This window comes from Ascidiella aspersa, chromosome 8, assembly GCF_963924565.1.
Source record: "Ascidiella aspersa chromosome 8, kaAscAspe10.2, whole genome shotgun sequence".
Taxonomy (NCBI): Eukaryota; Metazoa; Chordata; class Ascidiacea; order Phlebobranchia; family Ascidiidae; genus Ascidiella; species Ascidiella aspersa.
Window position 1 is genome coordinate 17,413,913 of NC_139454.1, and position 27,142 is coordinate 17,441,054.

General features: G+C 35.8%; 2 protein-coding genes across 2 annotated transcripts; one reads left to right on the top strand and one right to left on the bottom strand.

The window, feature by feature from the left end:
* Window positions 1–19,881, top strand: LOC146136600 (tubulin--tyrosine ligase-like protein 12). Its single transcript, XM_083395408.1, has 13 exons — window positions 1–21; window positions 952–1,077; window positions 4,376–4,550; window positions 5,679–5,812; window positions 5,898–6,057; window positions 8,746–8,879; window positions 9,489–9,673; window positions 10,421–10,536; window positions 11,483–11,682; window positions 11,949–12,103; window positions 12,677–12,830; window positions 13,156–13,300; window positions 19,548–19,881. The coding sequence occupies exons 2-13, from the start codon at window positions 955–957 to the stop codon at window positions 19,700–19,702; spliced, it is 1,836 nt and encodes a 611-aa protein (XP_083251534.1). The 5' UTR covers window positions 1–21; window positions 952–954; the 3' UTR covers window positions 19,703–19,881.
* A 2,150-nt stretch (window positions 19,882–22,031) lies between these two features.
* LOC146136601 (uncharacterized) lies at window positions 22,032–26,847 on the bottom strand. Its single transcript, XM_083396221.1, has 9 exons — window positions 26,414–26,847; window positions 25,907–26,020; window positions 25,677–25,832; window positions 25,341–25,490; window positions 24,856–24,927; window positions 24,690–24,797; window positions 22,812–22,958; window positions 22,490–22,664; window positions 22,032–22,166 (listed from the first exon to the last, which is right to left on the bottom strand). The coding sequence occupies exons 1-9, from the start codon at window positions 26,594–26,596 to the stop codon at window positions 22,123–22,125; spliced, it is 1,149 nt and encodes a 382-aa protein (XP_083252347.1). The 5' UTR covers window positions 26,597–26,847; the 3' UTR covers window positions 22,032–22,122.
* Window positions 26,848–27,142: the final 295 nt, after the last annotated feature.

A 27,142-nucleotide genomic window follows, 5' to 3' on the forward strand; every position in this document is an offset into this window, starting at 1 on the left:
TATCGACAACGGGAAATACCGGTAAAAAGTAATGCTTATTAACTATGACATGTAAGGCTGTAATGCTTATAACTATGAGTACTAATATTCTAAGGGGTAAAATGGCTAGCATAAAATGCTCAACGGTAACATTTCGAGCACCGTGCTTTCCTTTAGTACAAGTCAACTTCTTTGAGTTTTAACGCTCCCCGGGAGCCAAACAAAACACGATGCGTTTATTTTAAGCATAAGAAACAAATTTCGGACCCAATTTATGAACTTAACTTTTTGTAAGTCAATACAATCCATGTGGCTGTATCCCGCAGTTTTTTTTAGATAACTTGCCCAATGCACATTCCAATGAAACTAACCATGTTAAGTGTGGCAGTGAGCGCCCCAACCAAATCAAACAATGAATGTTTTGACTAGGATTCCTCTCCGGGAATGTTTCGACTAGAAATTCGTGGGATTTCCCGCGAATTAACGATCTCAAATCTATTTCGGGAATTTTTTTATAATTCCAGTTATTCGCCAACATAGCAATACTTTTTGACTGATATAAAGAAAAAAAAATTATACTTTATTAAAGTCGTAGCCTGAGTTGCTTAATTTGGGCTTACCAGCAGAAAAATTAATTAAATTTGTTCTACCAATAAAAATGCGCCCTGCAGGCTTTTTTTAAAAATAAAAACAAATAAGGGTGCAGCCATAATACGAGAAGGTCTTGTAAGACTGCAAAAGCAATACTACAGAACATAAATGTGCCTAATTAAATGTTTGGAGCTAATATAAAATAATTTTTAACATCATAATGAGTATATTAGTATAATTTGTCCCCTAGTTTTGACAGATGGCACAAGGAAACCTAGTTTTGACAGATGACAATTATTTGTTGTTTGAAATGTTTACATCAAAAGTAATTGTGAATTTAGAAGTCCGATAATTGATTTTATTTTATTTTTCAAATTATAGAAAATGTCGACAGTAGCAACTCACTTATCATTTGAAGAATTTTGTGATTTATACAAAGATGTTCTGTTTTCTAACGGGTTAAGTCCTCATCATCTTCGTGCTCTTCACAATAAATTGGAAAATGAGGTAAACATTAAACCGTTCAGTGCTGGTACAAAGTACCAAAAAACAATCATATGAATAATAATTTTGTGACAAGTCCTTCACAATTTCCTATGTTGTAGCTTTTTTTCTGGAGCAATAAAAAATGTTCATATCCAAACATATGAAAATTTTTAGAGATGCCGTCATAAAGTTATGTCGTAACGTAGATTCTAAAACAAGTAACCTTCAGCAAACTGCCAAAACATGCAACTGATATCTTAGTTTAAATACATTCAAAGAGTTAGCGGGATGGAGTATTTTAACGCAGCACCAATCCTGCTTACTTTTATTGCTGGTTATTTGCTGCTTAACTAAACTTACTGCGTTAATAATATCGCTATATTTGGCACAAGCTCTACTAGAATGTTCAGCTTATTTATAATGATTTTTATGACTAGTCATATGCTACCCACATGATGTTTAGTTTGTTTCATGCTGCCCTATGTACTACATAAAAATTTACGTATGAGTCAAGCATATAATAGAAAAGTTTTTCGGGGTACTTTTGATTGCCAATTTGGTTACACATATTTAGGACACAAACTGGTACAGTGGCCATATATCTACATTCTTTCACAATAGTGGATTTTTCCCCCTCAAACTATATACTTTGCCAATTTTAACAATATAAATATCATTTTTTTGCGTGCCGGAAATGATATCAATTGCCGAAGTCACCTTAAGCATTGAATGTAACTTTGGTGTCCAGCTAGAGTTTATTTTATTACTACCATTACCTAAAGCAGGGGTGACGAATATTTGCTGTCCCAGGCCACTTTATCAGTTACCGCTAAGTACGCGGGCTTTTTTTTACTCATACTATAAAACCTGTTAAATCATGAATAATTGTTCATCAAACTAAAATAATCAAAACCCATGCCAACCATACAGCTGAAATCATTTAACGCAATATTGAAATATGAAATAAAAAATATAACAAAAAACATTTAATGAAATTTTTTGCTCAATGAGAAATTTGGAAACATTTTTGCTTGTCGATGTGGCATCTTTCAACTGCATACTAAGATTTTCGTCTATTAGCCTTGGCCTGTAATGACTTTTTGTGATGTTCATTTAAAAAAATTGTTCGCCTAGATATGTACTTCCGAACACAGATGACCATTTGAGTGCTCTTAACTTTGAAAACTCTGCGTTTATATATAAACGCGATAAAATTCAAGCCACGGCTAGTTCAAATACATAGCCTTCAGCGTGTCATCACTTTGTCTGCAACAGTTTCTACGATTCCAGCATGATATATACGCTTATTTAATCCGGCTATCAGCTTTTGATATCGCATCGCAAAGAGTAGAAGCGGGTCAAAGAAATTTTAAGATTACTGTGGTCTCACCCAGACGCGTAGCGTGACCGTTTTAAAGGGGGGTGTCCCGAATTTTCAACTTAGGGAATTCCCCTATTTTCTGTCTGACGTTAATGAATAATGACGTCATTAAACAGTGGCGGATGTGACGTCATAAAATAGTGATTGTAATGACGTCATAAAACATTCTAATCAGAAACAACTAACGTCCAGCAAAAGAGCATGTGCGTCGTCGACATTCCTGCCTGGCGAAAAACTAAACCAAGACCGTTAAATACGTGTGATAGTCGAGTTTTTTACTTTTAAGCAGCGCAGATTCTTAAGTTCCATGTACGGGACTAGCGTTAAATTACTGACACGCTTTTGGCCACCTGCTTTTTGCCAATACTAAATGAAGATCGTTTTTGCCTGCTGTTATTATGCGACGATTAACAAGTTACGGTTGAGGGTAAATATGTGGTCTTAGAATATGCTTATAGAGAACATTTTGCGTTAACTATCATTAAATAAAAATGGCGACTTTAAAACGCGCACGATAGTCATCATTATATTATACCACCTTTTGAGAATCTGATTCAGTTCAAAATAATCCGTTGTTAACCAATATCTAATGTTAGAGCAGACAGCGAACAGCAAGGAGCATAAGCTGCGCCTAACTTCGACTTTTTAGCGTAAAAAAAAAGACGGTTTGACTTAGCGAACTGTTAATTGTTGAATTCACACTTGATAATTAATCAGCCAACCTCCACAATTATCGAAAGAGATAAATTATATATTGCGTTTACGGTCGACCAAAAAAGACAAAAACGGAGTTTTGCGTTAGATTTTGGTTACAATAGTTTTTTTTAAACCCCAGCCCTCTGGATACGCTACTGTGTCACATAATCAGTAACCCAAACCAACTAGGGGGCCTGGGGTATGGTGTGAACGAACCCCAGCGAGTACGGGCGAAGCCCGAGCAAATTTTCGTTTCGTGTATTCTAGACGCTAAAAACGGCTACTATTAGGAGCTTACGGCTGTTTAAAGTCGTCTATTTGACGTTAGAAAAATTGCAACACCTCGTTGTCATATTCACATCCGATTGTCAAGTGATTTCAATTGCGCGCGATACGCTATGGAATTGCGGTGTCAGAACAGCCTCTGTGACGTAACAATCATAAACTGTTGCACTTCATTGTCGGCAAACTTAACGATGTTTATAATTTCGCCGATGGTATGAAGCGTGGCTTCAAAATCGCCCTTTGAAAAATCTGTATAATTAGTAAATTATTCAGCTGAAACTGGGCAAGAAAACCACACAAACATTGCTTATTACTGAAGTTACGGTAAGACGACCATTTATTATCAGTCTAGCTGAAAGCTATAGTTCGCCGACGTTTTAATCTATGTTTCAAAATGCAACGGCCAAGCGCTCTTTTTCGAGATTGAGGCTAATAAAAAACATTTAATAGAGCGACCTGCGGTGAAGACGTTTGCTGTACCTTACAAGCTTGTTTTCTACGTTGTCAAAAAATGTTTGTCCCAACAATAAAATATATTTTCGTTATTAAGCTTGATTAAGATTACAGTACTTGAGTTATTGACAGACAAAATGCTAAATGAAACAACGGTAACTAGGCGTTGGCGGCGATAAGCACCGACGTGTTTTCAACGCCAGGTGCAATGTTTGCGATGTAACATTGCAGGAATCACAGTTTTAGTTTTGTGATAATTGTTTACTGAGATTTCAAAGGGGGGTGTCAAGACTCCTAGATACCCCCCCCACGCTACGCCCCTGGTCTCATCCGAATGCTTCGGGCCACGTGTTCGTCACCCCTGACCTAAAGCATTGAGTTAGCTTTAACTCTTTATTCTTGCATTTGCCTTCAGTATTTAGATTATATTCACCTAAGCCTAAGGCTTCGTAACTTTTCAATTTAAATTTTAACCTAGCACACAGCAACTTTTACTATTTATAGATCTATGATGCTGGAGATTATTTTTTGCTAACGCAAAATGAAGAACAAGGCTTACAGGCAGTGGTATCAGCAGAAGATGGGATAAATTGTTCTGATCCTCTTTCAATTTTTCTCATTGATCATGCCTGGACTTTTAAACAAAGTGATGTTCGGCAAAAGTTGTGTCAAACGCCAGGTATAAGCAATATTACACCTATTAGACCAGGGATGTCCAACCTGCGGCCCGCAGGCCGCATTTCAGCCCGCCTGATATTTATGTGCGGCCCACTACTAATTCTCACTTTCAGTAGCCTTTATTAAAAACAGCTGTTTTGACTATCATCAAAACGTGAAGATCGCGCAGTATTTGATGTAGGCATAATCTTGTGTTTTTTATAATCGAGTCTAATGCCGCATTTCAACATCCATCGAACACTTCGTGCACCCATCATTGCTAAGCAAGATGTTTGTTTTTTTGAATGTGTGTTTTTCCGGACCGTTTTAAGGAAATATGTCAGCCCAAACATGTGAAAACTTAAATTTTCGCATATTTGCGCATAAGTTCACTCTCGAAGAACGGGTGTTTATAAGTAAGGTTGTTTTATGACGTCACAATATGACGCAACTTATGACGTCACCCCTTTAATTTGAGAGATCTTGCGGCCCATCGAAATTTTTAAAGTGGTAATGCGCCCATTCTGCTAAAAGGTTGGACATCCCTGTATTAGACCATTCGTAGCCTTGCCTTAAACAACCATAAAATTGACAGCTTTTGCTTTGTAAATTGGTAACGTTTTTTTTGTTTTTTTATATTTACTAATTTTGTCTGTAAATTTATTCAACCTTAATGCTATACGTTTACAAAGTGTAAATGTTAATTTAAACAAAAATGCTGTTATTTTTAGCAAAATGAGAATCTTTTTTATTTGCTTAATATGTTGTGTATGTAAGTTTTGCTAATTTTAACACAATAGGTGTAATTTTTTGTGCTTTGTACGATTAATCTGCATGTCGTGCACATTTTGTGATGAGTTAGCTTAAAGACAACATTTTTTAGCATAAAATATTTTATGATGTAAGTTTATTATGCCATCTCCAAAAAATGTCTTAAAGTGTTGTAATACTCTATTTAGGCATTTTAAACAACTTGCTAAGAGTTGACTATATTTAAAACTAATTTATTACATAGAGGTTGTCTGTTGTCTTAGGTCGCGAGATGTTCACATATTTAATTTACATGCCTCTATTTTAAAATATACAAATTATATAATAGTTGCATGCAAATAGTTTGCAAACATTTTTATGACTTTGAACACATATAAAGGTCTCTTGACCCGTTTGGGTGAAATGATGGGTTATTCTCTGCATGGAGAATGCTTTTCTATTGACGATGACATAGTAAAAAATGTTGCAAGGGATTTATGGAAATACAGTCAAACATACTCCATTGGAGATCAGGTAAGTTTAGTACCTTCTACAATTAGTCATGTGTAGTTAAGTTATAAAATTTATTTATTTATAATTTATATGGATACTTTTTTAGTCAAATGAACAAGACAACTCCTTATGGTATGTACTGGATGAGTTTGGTTCTCATATTCAGCATTCTGATGAACCAACTGTAATGATGGTACCCTTCTTTTATCAACCACTACAGATGGCCTTCTCAATAATGTGGCCCGTCGCAGATCTTGACTATGGTGGTATGCTTCATAAACGAAATACTACAATTTTTTTAATTAGACAGACGTAGCAAGATATTGAAAATTTGTGTTTGATAGGTGACACATTATTTTTAATTATTTGAGAGTTTTAGTGTGGGAAAATTTTAGCTGATTTTTTTTACCCATAATTTACTGATATATTTATATGGGCCGAAAACTTATTTTCGGGACATATCTTGTTTTTGCCGCTATTCTTTTTTGGTTTCCTATGGCATGGTTCAGACTGATTTTTGTCAGAAGCTTTATAGAAAAAGTATACATCGTAGAACCTTCAAATTTTCAGACATGACGTAGAGTGGTATGTAGGTGCTTTGTAGAAGTTTGCACGTCCAAAACTGGGCTTGTGCGACTTGCAGTTTAAAAAGAGGCTTCTCTTTAGTAAAATTGCTTTATGCCCTTAGAAAACAACTTATTTTACCGCCACAAATTTAAATGCGAAATCTGGTGGCAACTCCAATCCAACATATCAACACCAGGCCTACACAACTTAAAATTGTGTGTTGATATGTTGGATTGGAGTAACATACTATACAGGTGCAAATAGCAAATATTCTCCAAGTACAATTTTTTCAAAATTCTCAAAATCGTATTTCATTGTATTGTCGCGGTAATACAAAAAGAGGTAAGGCCGTGAGTAAAGTTTCACCCACCGTACAATTAACGCAGGGAAGCATTTTGAGTAGGGATGTTCAAGGCAGAATATTGGCGACACATTTATAATGCTTGCTTTAAATGCGGCGTCAGCAGTTTTTCGGGCGACCAATTACTTTGCGATAAGCTTCACCTAATAATCAAGTGTCAATAGGGTGTATTTACCGCCGCAAATTTAAATGCAAAATCTTATACAGTGTACTCCTCTCTGTTAGCACCTGTTGTGCATGTTACTCCAACCAACATACCAACATCAGGCCTAAACAATTAGCAGAACTTTCAATGTAATAGTTTGCGTATTAGGCACATAATAGTGTGTTTCATATTGTTTGAAACTACAGATTTAAAGTCTGTTTTAACAGTGATTGCTCGGACCAAGCCATGGTAAAAATTTACCGAGTAAAAGTTTGCAAAAGTATTGCAAACCATAGGCGTTAAACCATTTTAAGTCTTTAGGAGAATGATAATATTTGCTTCTCAAACACGTAAGCTGGCCAAAATGTAATAAAAAATGCCATTAACATTATCTACAAAAATTCTATTTATCAAATATATGTTTCGATCATTCCCCAAATACTACGCCATATTTGAACCCCTTTTACATCAAAGGCATAAGTTAAGTGGGGAAGTTTTCGGCCCATATTTGTTTTTGCTTGCAGAAACAAGTTAAGGAAAATGAAAAACAAAATATGAAATATATAATATAAAATACACAATACAAAATTTAAAAAAATAAGAAGTATAAAATAAAAAATAAAAAAATGAATATGAAACAATAAAAATTGAAAAATAAAAAATAAAAAAAATAAAATCAATTTAAAAAAAAATAAAAATAAACACTAAGTCCCGAAAATATACCCCCTGATAAAATATACAACAACCGCACCCCCGTCTAGTTTAAAATGTTGTTCTAAAAAAAAACAGTTTCGGTTATTTTGATTTATTGCGAATTGCCAAAGCAGTCCCCATTGCTATGTTATGCGGTAAGATCATTAAATATGTTTTTTGCTTTACCGAACAAGCTTATTAAGTGTAACTATTTGCAGCCATGGACGCCAAGTTTGGGGTGCTAGGGTGTTCTAAGCACCTCTAGCAGAAAGTTGTGGTAGGCGGCCCCCATTAAATAATAATAAATATTCCTGTGAAGTTTTATTTTAGTTGCAATGGGCCTCTACCGTTTGCCTTATGGTCTTTGTTGTCACCTCTTGCCACCCCCTTTTTTCCTTTTTTTCTTTTCTTTTCGCTTTACCAACACAGCTGGTTGTTGTTTTTCCCTAGACTTGGGTAACAGGATGGTCCGGTTTTCTATAGCCCTATACCTATAACTTTTATCTTCTATATTTTTATATTTTTAACCTGGTCGCGTAGTTTGTTGCTCTAGGTTTTATGATTATTTTCCCATTATTTTTAAATTCTACCACCTGGTTTACGTGTTAACATTATTTTGTATTTGTTTTTTTAGAGACTGATGATGCCGTGATTGGCAAAATATATTTCTCTTTTATAAACTAGAACCTATAGTGACTGATTTTGACTGAGACAAGAAAGTCTATACTGTTTTCCTGTAAAATACTGTGCTTTGTTTGATGCATTCGTTTGAGCCCCATTTTCGCATAAATTTCGACAGTTGTTTAAGCAAATATTAAGCATTATTTTTTACTTTGTACGAAAAGTTTACAGCTACTTGGTTTTTGTTAAAACAAAACCTGTTGAACCAATAAGGGGCATTTGCTTAAAATAATTTTAAGACCAGCATTTCATACCATGTAGAAAAGTTGTGCTTCCTGTATTACGATTTGTCTTTACTACTATTATTTAATAAAAAGTGACCAGACTTCCGCTTATCAAAAATAGCATTAAATCGGTCAGTCTATAAAGTTTAGTATGTTTACAAGTTGCACTCAGGGTACACAGTAACACCACTTTAAATTGGTACACAATAAACTCACAGAGTGCTTAACGTGTTTTTTATGTACATTTCTTTTTCTTAGTAAAGTTTTGATAAATTGATCACAGATGAACTTACACGTGACTATGCTCTGCATGAGAAGGACTCAGTTATTAGAAAATGCCGATTGCTGCCATGGAAAGCTTTTGACCTTACAGACCTTCCATATGAGACTAAACCGTATCCGGACAAGTTTTATGAGGTTTTGTGATTTTAGTATAAATTGCTATGGTTTAGTTAATTATATATTTGCAATAGAAACATTTTTAAGTACTCTGTGTTGCAAAGCATACAACTGATATATAATCTGTATTGCAACCAGCAAAAGAATATTTTTCCAATTGTCACACTCTTTGCAGGCTGGATTAATTTGAACTTGGAGATAATGAAAAGTATTTTACCAGTTACAACTAAACTGGTAACTAATCTATTTAACCTGGACCTAATACTTTTCTAAAATATAAAAAATGCCTTATTTTTTATTTGGTTACTTAGGAAGCTGTTATTTTAATATAGGAATAGTAAAACCTCCAAAAATAATTATTGAATGCAAAAGGACACCGATGAATGAAATTGACTATTCCAGGGGTCAACAAAATTTTCTAATGAACAACTGGTTGTCTTAAAGCACTTGGGTTGGCGGCCGGGTCTAATGACTGTAGAATGTAGATCGCATGCTGTCAGAGAATTCACATGTTTATAACTGTACCCGACAATCATTTCCGTAAATAAACTATATATTAAACATTCAAACAAAACGTATTAAAATATACCAGTCAAATAAGGTGACACCTTTATGCTTTTTATTCAGGATGCATACAAGTACTCCCAAGCAACTCTTCCTAATTTATCTAATTGTCGAAAACCAATCAAGGATAAATTGAAAATTCACATGAATGTTCTGGGTCATCTTATCACCGACACTAAAAGATTTCAACATGTTGATTCAGCGACTGAAGCTGATATATTGTTTTGCTCTGACATGAAAGACTTTCGGTAAGAACGAAAGCAATTTCACTAATCACTGTGTTTTAGTGCGCTGAAAATTTATATCGTTTAGTAAAATATTTTTTTGCAGTTTAGGAATATTTTTCAAGTTCAAAAAATATCTTTAAAGACCACCAAATAATTAAAGATATAGTTGACCCACTTAACCTACTTCACATCTAAGGGGATCTACAGTAGTATATTACTCAATGAAAGATGAATGCACGTTTAAAGTTGGTTGCATGTAGCCTGTGTACTGTTAATCATAAAGCAAGAAGCCATTAAGCATAAAAGTCTTGACAACATTAAATGTCATTTTTACCAAGTCGGTGAACTTCGTTAAGTTTTTTAATCGGTCGGTCGGAGGCTATAGCAAATTTGAACGGACAAGTTACAACGTAATCTACAATAGTGACGAACCGTATGAAGTTTCGCCAAGATTGTTGGCGAGCGCTACTAATATTATGCTAGAGTAAATATTTTTTCAGCGTGGCAGTTATCGGCCACTATCCTATACGTAAATTTAACAACAATGCATCAACAGAAAAGATACAGTTTTTGGCAGGAAGATTTGCGAATGTTTAAGGGGCGGGGTTTAGCAACCCACTGTTTCTGCTAAATACCCCAAACTCGGCTTCCTTGGAGCAACTAGAAAATCGTTATTAATGAATTCAACAGAAATAAATTTAGTGCTTATATATTTTCAGAGGTTACTGCTTATGATACATCCGCATATATTTTATTTGTGTTGTACAGAACTTTAAGTGAGACACATCCAGAGCAGATGGTCAGCTTATTTCCATGCCAAAACATTTTAACGTGTAAGGACTTCTTCTCGGACGTTGGAAGGAGGGCTGGACAAGATGGGGAGGGTAATGCTTGTAACAAATTACAATATAAATTTCTGTAAGTTTGCTCGTTAATATAAAACTATCGTATGTGCTATTTAAGGCAATTTATTTTCGAACTTTTTTTTGACGCCACCCAAAATACTCTTTCACTAGTTGTTAGAGGCCCACTAAAAATATCCTGAACAACAGGGGCAGAACCTGTTTTTTTGTTGCATGGCATTGTTGATAATGACATCACCATATACATATCGTGACGTCACAAAACAGTTAGCCTTAGAAATAGCTATTGTCTGACATTGAACTGGCAAATATGCAGTTAAATCCAGTCTAAACACGCAAAAAATGCGTTTGTTAATTATAAATAAAAAAGCTGTAATTAAAAGAATACGGGGTAAAATAGATCTACAATTTGCTCAAAATAACGGCATTTATAGTCCAATTTAACAGAAGTTGCACTTCGTAAGAGACAGCACCACAGCCATGGTATGGCGCGTTTGGATTGAATATATTTAATTAAAACGGACGAATGATATTATTGTATTTCCGTAGTTATATTCGGCTAAAAGTGTAGTTTGGAGGAGGGACATGGCCTATTGTTCTTGTAATACAACAAAGAGACAAACAAAAAACTGTTAGCCACACCAACTTTTAAACTACAGCACAATGAATGCACGTCTATCACGCGGCCCACAACCGCATGATATAACCTAACTAATGAAAACACCTCAGGCCATCTAAAATTTTCTTAGGGGCGCACACTTTTCCGACCACTGATTTAAGGTAATACGGGTTTTACGCCATTTAACGTTGGTTGCATGTGTGGTAATACTCTTTAAATAGAACGATCTGTGTGTAGTTATTTGTGGAATAATTTTGGTTTATTTTCACATCTCCCTGTCCTTTGTTTTAAGATCGTTTATGAATGGCAGTAGTTTACGCTGATTTAACGTTGTAAATTTTCTTGCAGTGCCCAACTGGATTCCCCTCACCTTTAACCTACTTCGGGAGCTTCCCGAATTCGTATCCTGCTTTAAACGACGAGCGAAAACGGCGAAAGATCACAATGTGTGGATCGCCAAGCCTTGGAACCTTTCCAGGGGCGTCGGAATACACGTCACCGATGACCTTAATGCTCTCATACGACTTCGCGAGGAAAAAGTCCCGAGGGTAAGTTTTATCCCCATATGGGTTACGATAAAGTTATCCTGTACTGTTATTATAGTTCGATAATCCTTCTTTTTAAAGTAATTAATCAAGTTTAATCACTAAAATCACATTTGAAATTTATCTCAAAATTAAAAAATTGCCCCCTCAAAGAAATTCCTGGACACCCCTGGGATGCTTATATGAGCAATTTCTCATTCACAACCAAAGTGCTTGTCCTAACTGCAATTAAAAATAAATTCGTTTATAAAAGTAAAGTGTAATATTAGGTCGTCTGCAAATACGTTGAGAACCCGGTGCTGTTCAAACGCTCCGACATCAACGCCTCGGTGAAGTTCGATTTCTCTTCAACCGTTGTACTTACAAGCATCAAACCACTCAAGTTGTTTGTCTGTAGAAATTTCTTTCTTCGATTTTCCAACAAGTAGGTTTATACAAATTTAATGCATTGCAAGGTTTTTGGTATACTACTTGTAAATATTCCTTTATGTGCGCAAAACTAAAGGTTCACCTCTGTCGTTAAACTCCCTTATGCAAAAAGGTCTACGACAATTAGGGCATAAGGGCCGAAAATTGTGACTTTTAAACCTTGAGGTCGTGGCATTAGTTGGTAACTCTCGACATAAAATAAAAATATCTGCTGAAAATTCACATTGGCTAAATAGAAATATTAATACTTGATCCAACCGAACCCAGACGCTAAATCGCACCCTAACCCAAATAATGTGCGTTGATTTAATAATTGTTTGAACGCTGGGTAAAAAAGCCTAAACTCGGGTGGATATAAGGTATTTTTCTTAAGGCGTAGACCTTTTTGCTTAACTGCACTAATTTCTGACGGATTGAGTGAAAACGTTCTATTTCATCATTTTATATATTTAGTAGTTTTTAAATTTACTATAGTCGTTAATAAAAAACATATTTTTTATTTAAGATATATCAATAATATTGCAGGAAGTGTTTCCTCCTTTTGTAAAAAAATTCTGGTTAATTTCAGGGCATTTTCATTGGACGATTTTGATGACTATCAAAAACACTTTACAGTAATGAATTACTTCGGAGAAGGAAAAAACCTAAAAGACTTGAAATGTGCAGATTTTAAGCCTATGTTTGATGAACAATATCCAGAACATCCATGGCAAACAGTCGAAGTACGTTTTTCCAGTCTTCCCAACTAATTGTTTCTGGTTTATTATGTTTTAACCTTCAATTTAAAATCATAAACACACTGTTTTAAACTGATCTAAATTGACTATTCACAAGACAAAAACAGAAAGCCTGACTAACAGGCAGTTTTATCGCATCAGGATTTTTTCTGGTGGTACTCCCAGATTGAAGTTTGGAACCTGTAAATATCCTAACTAAGGCTGATATTGACAAAGTTTATTATTTTAACCTTTTTAAATTTTAAGCATTTGGGAGAAACTATGTTTTACTATTATATAAACAAAGTTCTAAAACCGAATTTACGCGCAGAACGACGTACACAAGTGTTTTGCCGAGCTATTCCGTTCTGCTACTTCTCGGGCGCCACCTTATGGTTTAGGCGAGTATTCAAACTCTCGGGCGATTTTCAGCATTGACGCGATTTTGGCTTGGAAAGACGACGAGAGTGTTGCGGGTAAGAACTAAACCATATCGACTAACGCTGTGTATAGATAGTATCAAGGATAACAACCAATAAGAGATTTTACCACGCCTATTGTATTACTTCTTTACGACGACAAGGCGTACGAGGTTTACATGGAATTCATATTTTGTGCAAACTTTATGTTAAAATGAACCATATAATATACATGTTTGGTGATTTGTCTATGGGTTCATTGTCGCTCTGTTCGTTGAAAGAGAAAGGGCGAATGAGGCTTAAGCAAGCACAATTTATCAAGCCATGAGTTAAAAGAAAACAAACTTCAGACACGCGAATAATAGAAGGTAGTTATACGTTTGTCGGCACGCTTTAGTGCAGTCACAACGGCACTCGATAGAAATTCTAAATAGTTCGCGGCACCCTTACTGGTATTTCGCTTAGTGGTGTCCTGTACTGTAACGTCACATAAAGCGAAATTGAAAGAGCATACATTAAAGAGTATATTTTTTTTCGCTATCTGAGCGATCGCAATTAACTACAGCGGTGTAAAAACTGTGCCCGACACAAGACTATTGAAACGGCTTTTTACGGTTTGTTTAATCATGCCACAACTTTAATGGTTCTCTCATTCGGCCACACATTTTTAAATATCGAGGTTGTTGACTACTCAATGGGAGGACTACTCAATGGGAGATCGTTTCCATAACTTAATTTAACAAACAACCGATCTGTCGTTTGTTTTTTGTTTGTAAGTAGTATTGGTTTAGGCAACTCATTCTTTCTCAGCTCATTATTTTCTACATATTATTGTGATTGTTGCAACGCTATTATTTCGTTTCGCCGGGACAACGCCAATAGTCCAAGTTGAATTGTGTCGGACCCATATATGCTAATACGATACCTAGAGAGTTCGAGTTGATGTCACAACCTCACTACAAAAAAAATACTGTTTCCCACTTCGTTGTATGGTCGACAATGAAGCTTTAAGGCAAGATAATACTATGTTTTTAAAAAGCTTCTCAAAATTCTCGCTAAAAGAACCGATGATGTAACCCTATACTTTTTTGCTCAACATTAGTCTGCCCTCTTTATATGCCATTAACGAACAGACAGACGGGCAGAAAATCTTTTACAGCGCACTTTGATTTTTTGATTTGGTAACAAGAAATTTTGATTAAATATTTTGTGCTTTTCTGGTGTACTTATATTTATTGACGAACTATAGATAAAATAACTAACGTACAAATGGCCAACTTTTTTGATTGATTTACTACGAATAACAGGTTTACATCCAGTAAGGCTATTATAAACCTCTTAATATATAATTATAATTAACAAAGTTGTTTTGATTTTTTTACGATTGCGTATAGTTTGCAAAGTTTCGAAAGCAGTATTAAAAAGTGGATTACGATTTAAAAAATCCTAACTGGAAAATAGGGAAATAATGCCCCCGATTTTCCTCTTGGAATTGCATCTGATATTGCAAAGCAGCAACATATTTTATCCTCACTTTCATATCGATCTTCTCATAAAGTCAACGTTGGTCCACCACAGTAAAACAAATAAATGAGCAAACAGAACGTCAGTATCGATCTTACTAAATGTTGACAGATGATTTTTAACGTTGTATCTTCATCATTGCATGGATATAACAGTGTTTCGGTGTAAAATAAAAAATGCTTTCTTTTTTCTTTGGTCAACCGACTTTTGTAAGTACGTAGTTGCTAGGCGACCTTAACACTTCCTCACTTCGTGTGACGTCACCCGTGCGAAAATCTAGCTTGAGTTCACTGCGATGACGTAATTGAAATTCGTCCTCATGGTTCCCAACAAAAATCGCGTTCCAAGTGAAGCCGTCGCCACTGGTTTGTGTGTGTTTGCTTTCCGTTAAACGCGGCGGCGTCTTGACCGGTGAAATATCCTGAACGAAAGTGTCCAAATGACCTTCTTTTTCGCCTCCTTCACGTCCAGACAACACAGACTTTGTGTCATTTTTGCGGTTCCACCACAAGAGAAAAATAATTATTCCGCTTCCGACCAAAATTGTTTGTAAGGTCGTCGCGACGCAGTCGTTATTTCCTTGTGATCCAGAGTCAGCCATTGCTTAGTTTTATTTATATTTGAATTTCCCCTACGTCGTTACCTGTTTAAAAGGTATATTCAGCAAACTTTCAGGTATCCCACGTAATAAGTTTGTGAAGCCTTGCCATATAAACTTTCCAATTGAAGAGCAAAAACAAATAATTGAAGTTGAACAAAATCTATATTTACCGCTTAACCGCACAAACAGTATGCTAAAGCTTTACGCTTATAATCGTCAGACGTCAGTAATATATTCAATCTGATGATACAGGCTTCCTGCCTCTTGACTGGTAATTTACGTTTGCGCGTTTGTTTCCCCGCATCAACCGACTACAACGAAACTCCATTTACCTACCGTTATACGCTAATATAGTAACTCATGTGCTCATTATTATAATCCTTGCTTGTAAAGTTTACAAATTTAACAAGTAGCATAGCTTGTCACAGTGGATCAACATTCTTGTCATGCAGTACAGTTTTTTAAACGATTTTGCTTGTTATAAACAAATAAATAAATTTATTTCCGCTACCTTAATTGAATTAGTTTAAGAAAGAACATTTAATGCGTTGTAAAACGAATGTCTACTACATATTTGACGTATATTATGCGAAACCTCTTTATATGAAGTAACAAGTTTACATTTTGAGTCAAACTGGTTAGTGATTGCCAATCATCGTTAACGCCATCACTGATCGCACGCAGCGCCTTAGACCACTTACGCCAATTACTCACCTTATTTTGATATAATATTTGCACTAAGTAATATAGTTAGCTCATGTACCAAATGAACGTATTAATAGTTATCGGTGTAACAGCTCACTACCTATAATTTAAATGCCTGTTTTCAGTATTTGCATAACCTGTATTGCAGCAATTTGTTGTGCCCTTCCGACCCTTTTTTTCTTTCGCCATTCATATGAAATTGCCAAGCTTTCTGCCTTGTGCGATGTTACTACAGACGAAGTATATAAGTTGTTTCTCTTTATGCTAACGCAGCGTTTAGCAATGTTTTAAAAGCTAATACGACACTTAACTAAAAATGGCTGTAACAACGAGTTTTTTTAATTTCTTATTCTAACCATTTAGACAAGCTGTGGTTTCATCCAACTGGCCTTTGGTTTTAACAGCTGCTATGGATACAGTTTACTTTTTAACTCCCCTTTCAACTCTGGTAAATATCATAATTATTTGGGACACTATTTTTTACTTTCTTAGGAGTAGTGAGTGTACTCCTTTTCTGCTGCTGTTTCTCTCTTCAATGTTACATGTGAATGCCGACCGAGCGTAAAATGCGTAGGCGGTTTTCAGCCTCTGAAAGCGTTGTACCGGTATATAAAAGCTGTCAAATAAAAAAATCCATTTGTGAAAAACGTAAGGTTTCTCTCTTGCGTGACGCCACGAGAACAAAGTTCTGTTGCGTATCGTTGAACACATTCTTCCAATTTTGCTATCGTAGACGACTATTTTAATATTTATGTTTCACAGTCTTGCGAATGGTATAACCGGCGGTTTGTAACCACAAGAGCGGGACCAACCACTGTCTCACAGGTCGCCTCTGATTTAAATAATTTCTAGTGCAAACGATAACTCACCAACAAGCAGACCGATCACAACTCTAATTTTTCAACCAAGTATTATAAATCAAATTTGCGTTTTAGCTCACTGGTGCGAAAAAAACTGCACGTTGCCGCATCGGATTTCGGTTCTTGCCAAGCCATAAAGTCGCCGCACTAGTTTGCCTTCGTAAAACGATTTACAAAACCCAGGCCGGCGTGAATTTTCTGGCCCTGGGCTATTGTAAAAACTGTCACGCAACAGCAACTAAGCGAGATCGCTATTGTTTGCTCTCAGTCTGTGGTGGTGTACCGCTCATAATAGTTTCGTTTTAAACTTCTTCTAGTTTCTGAACTGGTCACAGTGTAAGGTCCTTAGGTTATTGTTTATGCAATTGATTAGGCATGCATGTGTATGCTTATTGCCTATTCTTTCTTTTATTCTATACATCATGTCTTGCTGACGAATTGGTTTCATTCTTAGCAGCACAATTTGACATTTCCCTGATGTGTTGCAGCTGTGTGGCACCCACGTCCACTCGCGCTTGTAATCCAACAATATAATCGCAGAATTTATGGAAACGTCAATCAACGTCAACATTCATAAGTGCAAAACAGTCGATTTGCTATAGCGATTAAACTCTCAAGGTCTGCGTTAGTTTGGCCTCTGTTTACTGATGTAACTTCTTATTAACTGTAAACTAAAAGTACGCAGGACGTTCACTCTTTGTCATTGCTGCAGCCTGTGGCAGGAAACAATGACGTGACAATGCCTTGGGCTCTGGTTCATACACAAAGCGTTTGGCAACAACCACTATAATCCGTGCCATTCTCGGCCTTTGATTCGCCAACGAATTTCGGTTTGCCCTGATGTTAATTGTGCGCGTCATGAGTGATGTTTCTTGTATTTTTTAAGCGGATTTTACCTCCTGTTTAAAGTGTGATAAAAAACACATGAGTTGATCATTGTATACAACATGCGAACAGTTTAGCTCACAAATAAAATTATGTCATAAACGTGGGTATATTTGCTCATTTTAGTTGGCGCGTGACACACTCTGAACCTAAGCAGGTGTTATGACAAAATGTTTTTTTTACTGAATTAAACGCATTACGGCAACAATCATCGATAAAAGTATTAAGATGAAGCATAGTTTATGGGCCACGGCTATATTTTATGTCAGATTTATTATTTAGTTGTGGGTCGCGTGTTAGCCGTACCTTTATTGTCAGTATTTTTAAAGTTGGGTGTTAGTAACAGTTTATATCTTGGCTCATTGTTGCCCCACAACAGGTCATGTCGCCTCCTAAACTACACTTAAATTACCAAATTTAACTATGTAAATACAATTTTCGCGCTTCACGCGCATGCTGCATGTCATGTTGTTTCGTGTGTCCCATAAACTCTACGAAAAAAAGCTATTTGTGTTGAATTATAATATAAATTCCGTTATTTAACAATATTCGAAATACCAGTTCGCTCTAGAGCAGTGGTTTTCAACCTTTTTCATACCGCGACCCATTTTAACAACCCAATGTAACAAATGACCCCCTCGAAAAAAATATTCCTGCATATATAAAACATTTGTGTATGCGCAGTAGAACAAAAAAATAGTATTAAAAATAACAAAAATTATGGTACCACTCTGTTCAAAAAAATACTCATTTATAAATTCATGCATGAGGCAGCATCAGTGAGATGGCTAGTCTTCCATCTTGGCTACAAGCTTGTCTATGCGTGCCAGCGTGGCGCTGTTGTTGCCAGAGCACACCTGAGATCTGGCTCTACTTGTCATACCCAAATATTTTTCGCGATAAAATGGTTATTGTGATGTAATAACTAGTTATTGTCATAACGCCGTTGTTGCGACAATGGATAGCAGTTTTTTGCAGTACAGTAAACACTTGTTTAGCTTCTGATTTCTGTCTTATTGAATTTAAACATAGCGCAATATAAGTAATTGCAACTTGGATTACAGGTTAAGAGTTTTTACTTGGTTGTTGCACCAATTGGGCTGGTGTGTGTACAAGTTCTTCAGTAAACGCAAAAGTGTGTACTGTTCCAGAAAAGGTTGAAAAGCACTGCCGTAGGCTACCTATGAGGCTATGATTGATACCGGGAACTCAATAGTAAGCCCACACTGTTAAAATAATAGTCTCGAAACTTTCTTCCTGGCTGCTGATGTTTAAACATTCACTGTCAACAACATTCACAAATATCTACAGATATTTTTTATGGCAATTAATTGACATTCTTGTAATGGTGATTGTTATTTAACCGTCGTCTTCGCGACCCCCAGAGAAAAGGCAAACGACCCACCCGGGGGTCGCGGCCCCCAGGTTGAAAAACTGCTCTAGAGTCTAGAAAATGTTTTTACGAAGAATTGTTTTATGACGTCACGTGAAAGGTAACTGTGTGACGCCATTCTAAAAAAATGTCCCAACAGTGCCAAACTTGTAGCATTTTTTGGCTGACTGTTGTTTCAAACAATCTTCGTGGTACCAACCCGAAATTAGTACCAAAGGTTTTCAAACACAGGTTATGAGTTATGACTAACCAACGTACGGAGCCGCAGGAACACTTTTGTAGCCACAAAGTTATGTAAGTTTCACTATAAAAACTTATAATCTTATGTCGCTTCAGGTGGCAAGTCCATGCAGCCCACCTTGCTGGAATGTAACTTGATGCCCGACTTCACACGAGCCTGCAAGTACTACCCAGACTTCCTAAACAATGCCTTCAAGCTGATGTTCTTCGACGAACCGCAGGAAGATTTTATTGACATATCCGACTTGTAAACGATATCGTGACTTTTGTTCAGAGTGAACGATGTGCTACATCATTAGGGATGTTCAAAGTAGAATCCCAAGGTATTATCGAGTAACGAATCCAAAATATCGCCCCAAAGTATATTTTAATTAGTTATTCAACTTCTATTTTTCGGGGGAATGGATTACAACACACCTTTTTAGTGACAAAACACGCAAAGAATACGAAGATACTTTTTTGTCAGTACTACATTACTATTTTAAATATGCTGTGGCATTAACTATTAAATATTGGCCTTTCGTAAACTCGCAGCGTATGGTATTTGCAGCCACCGTGGTTTACGATGGAATGCTACTTTTGCAATAACGCATTTGAGGTGGCATTACACATTAGCCGCTCACAAAATAACTTTTGATAAACACCTAATAATTATTAGGTGAAGGTTTTGACAAGCAATTAATAGACATAAAAAACGCCCACGCTTCTTTACATGCCCACATTTAACCCAACAAGCGACGGGCAATAATTAAAACTTGTCCCTCCTGTATAGCCAATTAGGCCCGACCTTTCCATAGCGGTAAAATAACAAAAATGATAAACTGGTTCCAACTTACCACTGCCTTCCCGCAGATCTTTGGCGTGAAATGCTTGCCAAAAATCACGCGAGTGACATCATTTGGCGTGGTGAATCGCCGGCCTAGTGAATTTACCAAAAAAAAATTATTTTTGGCGTATATATCGTCCTATTGTGGCGTAAGATGTTAGCCGAAATTAAATTTGGCATGAATCTTTGACGGCCACAAATTATGGAAAGCAGTCCGGTTAATTATTTGATATAAGTGGCAGAATAGGGATTCGAATATGAAGGATTCAATGTTCTACTTTGAACATCGCTAGCTCGTAATGTTAGATCATTGTAATTGCACGCAGCTTTCTGTTTAAAATAAACCTTTGGACAAATCGGCTGACAAAGTTGAACAACCTAAGTCTACCACCAGTTGAATCTTAATTAGACCTACGGGAAGTTATAAATAAAATGAGTTCAAGAAATGCGCCGCAGCGGAATTGTAAACAAAGGTGAAAGTTTAGTCGTACTGAAAAAATATCCGCCACTGTACGCCTTTATTTTATAGTTCATCTCGACACCAAAAGAACAAGATCCTGATAATGAAATATTAGCAAAGTTAAAAATGTACGACCGCAAAAAATGTGCCTAAAAACTCTACAGCATGGTATGGTATGTCAGTCCGTTTTCTAAAATATTGTTGTGTTTTAGTTCTACTTAGCTACAATCGTGATCAACTAATTAGGCAGTGAAACATATGCTGCAAAGAATACGAAATAACTTTTTTGTCAGTAATACATTACTATTTTAAATATGCTGTGGCGTTAACTAGTAAATATTGGACTTTCGTGAACCCGCAGCGTATTGTATTCGCAGCTAGCGTGGTATAATAATATACATAATAAGGTAACTTTGGGTAAATTTATATATAGCCTATTTAGCAGATAAATTACATACAAAATAATTTTAAATTGAATTACTTTATAATAGCAGCTTTAAAAGTGTTGGATCTCTCGTTACAATGAGGATCGTTGATTGATAAACACCTAATAATTATTGGGCGAAGGTATCGGCAAGCAATTATTAGGTCACAAAAAACGCTCACGCTTTATTACATGCCTACATTTAACCCAACAAGCAGCGGGCGATAATTAAAACTTGCCCCTCGTGTATAGCCAATTAGGCCCGCAGTCTTCCCATAGCGGTAAAATAACAAAAATAATAAATTATACCGGTTCCAACTACCCTGATTGCATTCGACTGCCTACCCGCAGATCTTTGGCTTGAAATGCTTGCCAAAAATCACGTCAGTGTCATCATTTGGCGTGGTATATCGTCCTATTGTGGCGTAGGATTTCAGCCAAAAAAATTTTGGCATGAATCTTTGACGGCCACAAATTATGGAAAGCAGTCCGGTTAACTATTTGATATAAGTGGCAGAATAGGGATTCGAATATGAAGGATTCAATGTTCTACTTTGAACATCGCTAGCTCGTAATGTTAGATCATTGTAATTGCACGCAGCTTTCTTGTTAAAATAAACTGGTGCCTTTACAAAGTTGAAAGACCTAAGTCTACCACCAGTTGAATCTTAATTATACCTACGGGAAGTTATAAATAAAATGAGTTCAAGAAATGCGCCGCAGCGGAATTGTAAACAAAGGTGAAAGTTTAGTCGTACTGAAAAAATATCCGACCTTTAAATCAAATATTAGCAAAGTTAAAAATGTACGACCGCAAATAATGTCCTCAAATACTCAACAGCATGGTATGGTATGTAAAATGTATTTAATTTCGAAACTACATGTAAAAAATGCAAAAAAGAATCCAAATTTAGCAAAGATCGAAGACAACGATAACGAAACACAACATTTTGGTGAATTTTCACCTTGCACGTTTTCTTCTCTTCTTTGGATTGACTTTGACATCTACATACAACAGAACGCATTAATAATAAAGGAAGCATTGGTAAAGGAAAAATTGGTTGCGAGTGCCGGTTTGCTTGAACCCTATAAATCTTCGGTAATAGCCCTATTTATTAGGTTTACGGTTAGACGATGTTTGGTATTAGCAAACTTGAAATAAACCTTTAATGGTCGTCAAATCAAAAAAATTATGTAATCGCTGTGAAAATGTTGGTAGCATATATGTTTGACATTAGCGGAGAAAAATACAAGTTACTGTAACAACTTTTGAGATACCTTTTGCCATAAAAAAGTTTATTACGACGTATTTTACGGAAAACTATCACCTGAATCGTCTCTTTCTTTGATTATTTGCAAGCGACGTTCTTTTGCATTGGACGGCATTTCAGCTACAGCATTTTCAATACAGTTATCTAGTACCAAGGACCGGTTTCTGGACTTCACCGCACAACGACAAATAGGACATATGTTTTCTTTTTTTAACCAGCCTTCAATACAAAACTGTGAAACAAAGTGTACAAATATTTTTAGGTAAAATATTTCGCGGCTAAAACGAATAGTATGAAGTCTGTGCTTTACCACATGTTAACTTGTTTTACTTTTGTTTTATAAAGGACTCCATAAGTAGATTTCAACACCGTACAATACCTTACAAAATGTGTGGCCACAGTTGAGGGTAGTTGACTTTACAAATAGTTCACTGCATATTATGCACTGTAATTCTTCTTCAAGTTTCCCTACTACATCTTGCTTAGCCCTCTCTTCCGCTTCTTTTTCCGCCACGGCCACAGCCTCCTGAAAATTAAATGAATTTGCTAAAGTCAAGATTCGCTGATTGATAATTTCTTGCTTTTGAATTTACAGCATACACTATGCAAATTACAAATAACTGTTTGCTAACTTCTAAAATATAGAATTGGTTAAATTTTAATGGTAAAAGAACATTCAAAGTATCCCCTTTTCATCAGACATTGTGCAGTGTTGTAAGCAAGCAATTTTACTATGACTTTAAGGGGGCTACCATATTTTCAGCACCCTTAGGGCTACCATATTTTTAGCACCCAAAAAGAGGACATTTTTTTTTTCAAGTAAAACGAAAGTAGAATTGTTACGTTTAAGTTTATTGATGTTTTATGTTGATTTATGGATGTTTGGTTGTTTGGGGATTCTCTGATTAATTTTTGATAGGAAATTTATGTTGCTGGCCGACTCGAGCGCGATAGATTTTGCTGTTGGCGGCTACGGAAAGAGTTATAAGTGACGATTTAAAATCCTACGTTTTGTGAATAATTACACTCCTTTGCTTTATTAATGGGCTGTTTTACATGAGAGGTTCGGTTGCAATTTTTCTGACGCAATTTTGCAATAACAATCAAGGAGGTAAGGCTGGTAGGGCAAATTGTTGGAAAACCTTTTTGTAACCAGCAATTGTGCATGTTTCATGGCTACAGTATTTTTGGAAATAAATACAACGTCTCGTCCAAAAGTCTTACTGAAAGTATAAGCAACTTACTCAAAATGCGAAAAAATAGGATATTTGGGCATTTTTGAGCGTCCTCAGAGGAACATTCAATTTTCTTGAAAAAAGAGGACAAATCCTCCTAAAAGAGGACATATGGTAGGCCTAAGCTAGTTAAGTCATTTGAACAAAAACAAAAAAGCATATACATAAAAATAACACGTCTCAATTTTTTTGTACCCTTGGCCCCTTTTTCATACTGTAAAATAGTCGCGGACCCCTTACATTTTTCTGGTGTAATATCTGCGTTTAGTTCTTTTTAATAATTCAGTATATCTGCCTAGTGCAACTTATGTTGAGTAAAGTAACAGACAACACCAAATTACTTTATGGCACGTTTATTTTATTGTGATTTCTGCTTCTGCATCTCCGAAGCAAGTCTTGAAATGCGTGGTTGTGTTTTTGACAATGCTAGGCGCATGTCGTCTTTTTGAACGACAGCATAAACCAAAATCCAGTACATGTAATGCTGCCTTCCATTTTACAATGTCTTTGTGTTACATCACAATGGGACTGTTTTGTCACACTCAATGGAATTTACATCATGTTACAATGTGATTTTATCACTTACCAAGATTGCGATAAGCATGTGTCCCAATGGAAATTAATTTAATAAAGGTATATATCAAGTTTTTGGGGACCCCCTGAAATTGTTTTGCGGACCCCTAGGGTTCCGTGGACCCCCGGTTGAGAACCACTGCTTTAAGCTATTAAAATCAGTCAACTAGTTCTTTTATGACAAATAACTAAATAGCAATCAAATAATTTCAAGTCACTTAACTCAAAAAAACATCTCGAAACTTAAACTTAGAATTTAGTTGTACATCCGTCCACTACATTGAACATTAATCTGTGTTACGTTAGGTTACTTGCTTATGACACCACGTTATACTGTACCTTTGTGACACGTTATGTTTTTCAAGATAAAAAAATTCATTAATTGGGAAGCAAAACTATTCTACTTTCACCCCTGGTAAAACAATGAAGAAAAATTTAACTAAACCTACTTCAGCTTTTGCAATCGCAAACTCCTGTGCTTTGAGCAATTCCTCATGCAGCTGCTCTTCTCTCTTTTTCATGAACTCCTCCTTCTTTCTTGATATTTCTTTTTCAATCTAATAATTTTGAATTTAGTTGATGAAACCCTAGGAAAGCAATATAATAAAAAAATACCATTTCTTTTCTTTTCATATCTTCAAGGCATTGTTTTAACATTGCTTCTTTTTGGGCAAAATCTTGAATTTCCTGTAAGTACAAAATACAAATTTGGTGCATCCCATGCTACCTAGTTCCCAGATTGGAAAGTAAGGCCTGGGATTTTTGGATTTATCCCCCGCGCAGTTTCCCACTCAGCCGTGGTCATAGCTGCGCATTTTGTGTAAAATCAACGTTACATGCGGTCAGCTGCAAAAAATCGCTCAAACACACAAAACTTTCGTTGTGTTAACAATTTTCAGTATAGTACTCCATAGTCCATATTCAGTCATGCACATTTTACAAATAACGTTATTAGAGCCGCGCAATTTCAAGCTGCAAAACTGTCTCCCCCGCGCAAAATCCGAAGTTCCCAATCTAGCCTAGTTAACAAAAACAAGCAGCTTTTGTCACACCACAAATCCCAATTTTATATATCAATGGAACACTTAAAAATTGCAAACCTGCTTGTTTGTTCTTTCGCTTTTCAAGATCTCTGTATGTTCACGCTTCACACCAACTTTATTCTTCTCTTGTAATTTTTTATACGAGTAAACGCTTTTATGGACTTTAGGTGGAGGCAAATATTTATCCAACTTTTGTGAGTTTTCTTCCTAAAACAGTGTAAAATAGGCAACATGCAAAAGAGGATATATATATTGACAGTTTTTATCATTATGATATTATATATAAACATTTATGTTCTACTACTACAACACTAAAATGACCAATATATATACTAGGCAAACATTAAGGAATGCAACAGAATTGCAGAGATTTATTTGGCAAATTAATACTACCTTCACAGTGTAAACAAAGCGATCACAGTGTTGCAAATTATTCCAATGATACTCATTGTCTGGAGGTTTTCCTATTTCAACTTTATCTCCAACATTGAGTGAATATTCTTTGTTTGGCAAAATTCTTGTTTCATTAATATGAACTCCATTTGTCGACTACAAAACATTATTATTATTAACTTAATAAATAGTAAAAAATGTTAATGTACATATGTTTAACATAAGTATACTTTTAAATCTGTGATTGAGATCCCAGTCGTTGAGTGGTTTATTTTGCAATGCCAGCGAGACACAAATTCTGAGTACAGCAAAACATCACTTGTGGCATGTCTTCCAAAAGCAACCTATTAACGGAAAGCCAAGTTGTTATGACAAAATTTTACATCTTCTGTAACACCACAGAGGTGTAACACAAAAATCTACAGTCATATAAACATTTAGTTAACAAAGGTGATCGTCGTGATGATGGCATTAGAAATTGCCGAAACGTTTGAAAATAAAGCATGTTGCTTTTAACGTCTATTTGGGCCGTTATTTTCACCATAAAACTTATGAACAGATCCGTATATAGGGTTCCATATATAAACTGTGTTTGTAAGAATTACAATAAGTGTAAAAAATTGTATCTACCTCTCCAATTTCGTAAAATGTAACCAATTAAATATATAACTTAAAACGGAGGTTTTATAAGAACCAAACGAGATAAGCATTTTTAGTAAAAACTGAAACTGCCTTACTGTTGTATTTTTTGCAAGACGAACCCAATCATCTGTCACACCAATTCTTACAAGGTATGGTTCCATCTGTTGGTTATCTTGCAAAACTGGCACACTTACGACACTAAAACAAGAGTAGAAAAACAAGCAAATGGTAAATTGGTAATATTGGGCGCTGGTCCAGAATCCTACCACAACGCACATTATTAATATAGGTTGCGGTTAGCGTGTTGTTTTTAGTGGGTTAAGCCAATACCTACACAATACATATAAGCCTTGGTTAAGCATTATTATTAACTAGTAAATAATATAACCCACACGCTAACCGTAAAGTGTTTTTATTTAATAATTGTTTAAATGCTGCTGGTGGTAGCATCGTATACCAGCGCCATAATTTTTACAGGGAATGTAAACAATATTACGACATGTGACTGTGGAAAGATACAATTGCTTAGGCATAAAGTTTCTGCAAAGCAACTGGGCTGTAGTTTTAGATCTGGTATGTCTTTCAAAGTATGACATCAAATCAATGACACTTGACAACGATCTGGTGGCACCCACTGATCAGTGGTGGCACCCTGTCACCAATTAATTGACACCCTGTCAACGATTTGGTTTTTATATATCAACGGGGGAACATATCCACCGTACTGTATAACTCAAATTAAATCGAAACTGAAACTGCCTCAGGATTTTCAAGTGCATTTTGTCAGGTCTCTAAATGTATTGTACATTTAAAATTTCCAGCAA